The sequence below is a fragment of the Aquarana catesbeiana genome, linkage group LG12 (genome assembly GCF_042186555.1).
Source record: "Aquarana catesbeiana isolate 2022-GZ linkage group LG12, ASM4218655v1, whole genome shotgun sequence".
NCBI classification, from domain to species: domain Eukaryota; kingdom Metazoa; phylum Chordata; class Amphibia; order Anura; family Ranidae; genus Aquarana; species Aquarana catesbeiana.
The window spans coordinates 17,762,141-17,768,481 of record NC_133335.1 but is presented as its reverse complement, the minus strand read 5'-3'; the positions used below and the strand labels follow the sequence as shown (position 1 = coordinate 17,768,481).

General features: G+C 41.3%; 1 protein-coding gene across 1 annotated transcript; it reads right to left on the bottom strand.

Moving 5' to 3' along the window:
- Positions 1-1,489: 1,489 nt before the first annotated feature.
- SNAI1 (snail family transcriptional repressor 1) lies at positions 1,490-5,242 on the bottom strand. The gene is made up of 3 exons (XM_073607271.1): positions 5,053-5,242; positions 3,364-3,882; positions 1,490-2,658 (listed from the first exon to the last, which is right to left on the bottom strand). The coding sequence occupies exons 1-3, from the start codon at positions 5,129-5,131 to the stop codon at positions 2,477-2,479; spliced, it is 780 nt and encodes a 259-aa protein (XP_073463372.1). The 5' UTR covers positions 5,132-5,242; the 3' UTR covers positions 1,490-2,476.
- Between the last annotated feature and the right edge of the window lie 1,099 nt (positions 5,243-6,341).

Genomic DNA, 6,341 nt, shown 5'->3' with positions numbered 1-6,341 from the left:
TCGCCCTTCCCTGGTAGAATGTTGACTCTCTTAGTGTGCACCTGTCATATAGAGGATGCAGCTGCCGTAGAACTGCAGGGCTCAGCATGCACTATTGCTGAATCGGATGTACTACAGACTTAAGACAACTGAAATGTAATTTTCTGATCAGTTATTTTGTCTTTACTTCACAAATTAGGACCCCCAATAATACTTGACCGCCTGATATTAACAAAGGGGGTCATACGGTTTAGTGACCTGCGCAAGACCAAATTTTTGGGCCCCCATTCGACAAGAACGCTTATTCAGGGGTCGATTTACTAAAACTGGAGAGTGCAAAAGTGGGTGCAGCTGTGCATGGTAGCCGATCAGCTTCTAACTTCAGCTTGTTTACTGAAGGTTTGATAAAAACCCTGTAAGCTGATTTCTATGTTTTCTATGGTTTCTATGCAAAGCTGCACCAGATTTTGCACTCTCCAGTTTTAGCAAATCAACGCCCAAGTATTGCTTGTTCTTGGCAGTGTTGATCACATGACAACGCTGCAGAATTGGCCATCCGATGCTGACTGGGCAACTTCGCCCTACAGCTCAATTCCAGCCAATTTTTTTTTTTTTTTGAGAGTTCAGTTCGACTCCAGTTTTAGTAAATCCACTCCATTGCGTATTGATTGACAGCTAGATAGATGTTAGCTGTGTCCAGGTCTAGACACAATAAGAAGGAATCTCAACAGCCATATCATATGACCCACATTTAGTATGAATGGGCCCCTAAATCCAAGAGGGCCCTTCTGCAACTGCACAGTCTGCACAATTGGTTTATCTGCCCTTAGTACCATTCAGAGATCAAAGCAGTGGCGGCTGATGCTAAACTTTTTTTTTGAGGGGGGGCAGCAAACAGACCCCCCCAGTTCCACCCGCACTCAGCCTCTCCACGGTGACGGTCCCCCCACACACACCCTTCCACGGTTAGGGTCCCCACACACACACCCCTCCACGGTGATGTCCCCCCCCCTGCACTCACCCCTCAAAAAGTGACGCCCCCCCCCCCCTGCACTCACCCCTCCACAGCTTCCTCGGCCTCTCCTCCTGGCCAACCTGATTCGGCTACTGTCCTGATTGGCCAGGGGGAGAAGCCGGAAGATGATAGCGAATATTAATTCCCTTTGTCACAAGTGGGTGGGTTAGGGGCGCAGTGCTCTGCGCCCCGAGCCCAACCTTTTTCAAGCCAATTAGAGACTCAGGCTCTAATCATGTGGCTTGAAAAAAAAAAAAAAAAAACCTCATACAAACATATGAGTCCGGCGCCCTGCAGGGGAGCGGCGCCTCTGCGCCCCTAATGGACCGACCGCTCCTGGATCAAAGTATAAAATTATTAATTTATTTTATTTAACCACCCAACTTTTCTTTTAGGGTTGAAGCCAACAAGATTCTTGTACCATTTTTGCTTTTAATAACATCAATCTCAATAACAAAAAAAAAAAAAAAAAAAAAAAAAAAGAGAAAAGCAACATTGTTTTATAAATTAATTTTTTTTATTTATTGAATATCAATAAAATGTGTTTATAAAAAAAAATGTTTCAACAGTACAAAATGTGGCAGATAAAAATATAAATACCAGTGTACCTTTCAAAATGTAAACATTTCTTTTGTAAGGATTATGTATAAAAAACAAATCATACAAAAAAAAAAAAAATGTACAGATGCTAAAAAATGCATTCAACTGACACCTGTCAATAGACATACAATTTTTTTTTTTTTTTGTATTCCTGCTGGTTCACCTGTCTGCGGGCTGACTTGCACAATCATCCATTGTATGGCCTGACAACTGCCCACTATTAATCTGAGTGCCCGTGAAAGGCAGTTGTTTTAAAGAGCTGTATTAACAGGTGCTGGAGAGCTTTGTAAACACAATTGTTATTTGGTAACAGCGACAAGCTCTCGCTTTTCCTGACCATTGTTCCCGGAGCGGCCTCTAAAGATCCATCATTGTGCCGCATCCAAACAGCTGCCCTGTAAAGTGTGATATTATTATTGCATAGTAACACCTTTTGCTGAAAAGTACTTGCCTTGCATATATGTATATATATACACATGAACATAAAAATAAGACACTTTTTATTCTAACACTTTCATTCTGTCCTTCATAAAAAAAATAGAGGAATTAGTCTCTGCTTCCAAAAATACAGGTTAAAAAAGTAACTTTTTTTTTTTTTTCTCTTTTGCCGCAAAAGTTCTGCAGTCGCAGGTTCATTGAAAATACTGTGTAGTGTACACATGAATGTAGTGTTATCTTAGGAAATAGCAAGGAGAGTCTGGAAGGCAGAGAGCTAATTTCGGCACCTAAGAGCATGTTTAAGTGTAAAGGGTCCCCACGTGATTGCTGTGCGCTTGCTACACCATAGCCAGGGAATATTTGAACTCGGGGAGGGGGGGGGGGAGAGACTTGACTCCCTCTGCACTGTCTGTAAAAAAAAGTCAATTGTGCACAAGGGAGCGTTCAATGGCTTCCAGAACAGCCCGTTTCCTCGTGCTTGTGAAGGAGCGACATTCTGGAGAAAGTCCTGGAGCAGGATTTGCACTGATACTTCTTGACGTCGGAGTGTGTCTGCAGGTGGGCGCGGAGGTTTGAGCGGTCTGCGAAGGCCCGGTTACAATGCGTGCAGGAGAAGGGTTTTTCACCTGTCAAAAAAAAAAAAAATTTTAAGAAATTGCTTTAAGAGATATCAAGAATAAAATATTCACTTTACAGTTTTTAATTAGATCCCAATTACCCCGTCAAAGGGACTAGGTGTTGGGTCTTCAAGGGCGTGTCAGATTTTTAGGTTGTGGAAATAAAGTGCTTAATTGAATTGGCATTCAGCCTTTGTACAAGATGCTAATGGGCACATGGCGCTAGGCTTGCGCCTATGAGGCATTTATCCAACACAATTATTGGCTTTTGATTTCCCTTTGCATAGCCTTTGGCACTTGAAGAGGGTGTGAAATTAGCCCCATACAACTCACAACAATCAGACTGGATGCAATGCATCGCAATACAATCCGACAGCTGCAAGTACACATGCCCTACAACTGTACAGTAACAGGTGCAATTCATAGGCCCACCCTAAACAACATCCGCTCTAAATCCTAAAGAAGAATTGCCGTAGCTGAAATAATCCATGTTTATTTTTTTTTTCCCCCCTTTGTCATTCCAAAATAAACTCATGGCTTCCCCGCGACCACCAACACACAACCATCCTAAAAGGAAGCAGCTGACCTCAAAATGAAGGCTTAGGATCTCAAGTCCTTCAACTGCCATTACATATAATTAATAAATAAATTAATTAATAAAAGTTTAAGAACTTTTGAGAAAAAGTTATACAGAGATGAAGAGAAGACCCTTACCTGTGTGAGTTCTGATATGTCCCTGCAGAAGCCACGGTCTGGAGAAGGCTTTGCCGCAGATTTTGCAGACGCAAGGAAGCGTGTGACTCCTGATATGCATCTTCAGGGCCCCAAGGCTGACGTATTCCTTGTCACAGTATTTGCAGCTGAAAGATTTTCTGGTTTGAGAGTCACAGTGCAGTTGCTTATGTTTGGACAGTCCAGCAAAAGTAGAGTAAGACTTGTTGCATTGGTTGCAGTGGAACTTCTCGGCTTCTGTGGCCGAAGAGGCCGGGCTGGGGGGGTCGGAGGTCTTGCCCTCATCGTCCTCACTGGAGAAAGACGTGAGGTCCAGGGGCTTGGAGTCGTCGCTGGACGTGGAGATGGGGGACTTGCTGTAGTCGGGGTCAGTGGTGAAGAAGGTGGTAAGTAAGCTGGTGTCCCAGACCAAAGGTGGGAAGTAAGCTCCGGTGGTCAGGATCTCCGGGTGGGGGATGACAGGTATGGGGTATTTGTCGTAGAGGAATGGAGAGATATACACTGTAATGGGAAAAAAAAAAAACACAACCTTAAGATCCTTAATCTAGAACCATGCTTACACTACATATATATTCACAAAGAGGATACAAGCAAAAAGCATGCAACACATACATGCTGCCATTTATTGTCTACTTTTCATTTATAGTATATATTGCCTACTTTTCATATACTGTATAGTATGCATTGTATACTTTTCATTTATAGTATATATTGTCTACTTTTCATATACTGTATAGTATGCATTGTATACTTTTTATTTATAATATACATTGTATACTTTTTATATATAGCATACTTTTCATATATAGTATGCGTTGTATACTTTTTATTTAGAGTATCCATTGTATACTTTTCATATACAGTATGCATTGTCTACTTTTCATATATAGTATACATTGTATACTCTTCATATACAGTATGCATTGTCTACTTTTCATATATAGTATACACTGTATACTGTTTATATATAATATGCATTGTCTACTTTTCAAATATAGTATACATTGTATATATATATATATATATATATATATATTATGCATTTCACTGTATTTGGTACTTATACTTTGTGCATCACAATAAACTTTATATAAGTTGTGTAAATAAAGAATAGAATTTAAAAAATATGTAAGCATACAACTAGAAAAATATTCTTCGAAGAACAGTACTAGGAAAGACAAACGTTGCATGCTTAAATGTATGGATTCATGCAAAATTGAGCAGCTAACTTTATGCATGCTGTATGATAAAACATAACAACTCTTATAATTAAATTGTTTGCATAATGCAACTTTTATTAACATTGTAGCACAATGTAACTTATAATCACACTGTAGCACAATGTAACTTATAATAACTAGCACAATGCATCTTATAATAACACTGTAGCACAATGCATTTATAATAACACTGTAGCACAATGCATCTTATAATAACTAGCACAATGCAACTTATACTAACACTGTAGCACAATGCAACTTATAATAGCTAGCACAATGCATCTTATAATAACACTGTAGCTCAATGCATCTTATAATAACACTTGCACAAAGCAATGTACAATAGCATTGTAGCACAATGAATTGAATTGTATCAGTTGCCTAGAATGAGATTAAACACTTTGCACACAGTTTAGGAGACATTCAGCTTTTCTGTATCTGATGGGCTTACCTGTCTGGCTCTCTAGCTCACTGTAGTTGGGTTTCTTGGAGGCACAGAAGTGTTTCTTCACCAGGAATGATCGAGGCATCTTGCTGAGGAGGAAGCAGCAGCAGCAGCACACAGAGAAGGATCTTTACATGGGACTCCACGCTCTGGGATTTAAAGGAAAGGCACTGACTTTGCTGAGCCCTCCACTGACTAATATGCATCCCTCCAGGCCGGGGGAGGGGCTATGCAGATGAGTATTGTCAAGCCCGGGCCAGTCAGCAGGCAGGGGGGCGTGCCTCCGTGTTGCAGTGTCCCCATTTCAGCAGGTGCCTGGAGCTGTGAGTTTTTTTGGATGCCTTTCCTCCCCACCCCTATAATAGAGCTGTGCAAAGTTTTTTTTTATTGTATCTGAAGGCAATCTCCCTGCCTGCTCCTCCTCCACTATACCTGCACTGGGGAAAGAGAGAGAAAAGGGAGGATTTTTTTTTTTTTTTAGGTCACTAATCATTAACTGTGTTTAAGAGAGAGAGGGAGAGAGGGGTCCATGAGATTAGACTGACTACATGGGGTCTTTCAGAGACTTATCCCCCCATTTCTGCACATCTCAATACATAGTAGCCAAACAAGAAAACTCCCTTTGTGACAGCTAAGCAGACACTTTACCCAGACAATGGGAGAGGCTCACTTGTTCAAATAAGTTTTTCTTTCTTTATTTTCTTTCCTTTAAACAAATGTGGATCTCCTCTTTACAAACCGCCTTTTATTCGGTCCGCTGTTTTTGTCTTTTCTTCACGCTGTTTGCACACCGTTGTCGGGTCGATCGAGCGTAACGCGCTGCGAAGTTGTAAGACGACGTCGGTCCTGCGGGGGGGGGGGGGGATTTGTCGGCGAGGGTCGCGTTTGATTTAGCGGAGATGTAAAACCAACCTGAATGACAGTTCAGGCCGCGAAACTGCGTTTATTGCGCATTTTTGCACGCGCAGTGACATGCATTTGACACACGTTTGCATGCAATTTCTTTGAGGTCACTCCCATCTTCTTTCTTCTTTGGGATCTTATGTGTTGCAGTGCGTTTTTTGTGCATTTGCGTGCGTTTTTGTGCATTTGCAGTGCAAAAATATTCAGCTTGCTGTACTTTTTTTTTTTCACTGTACTGCAATACATGCCAATAGAATAACCTGGAGTGCAATAAAAAAAATGCATCCTCCTGCTTCCCACTGCATGTGGTGTGAATGGGCCCTAAAGAATAAATAATCTACATGTTCTGTTTTGCATCTCAGATCTCCTTCAGCTTCTTTCAGCCACTTCCC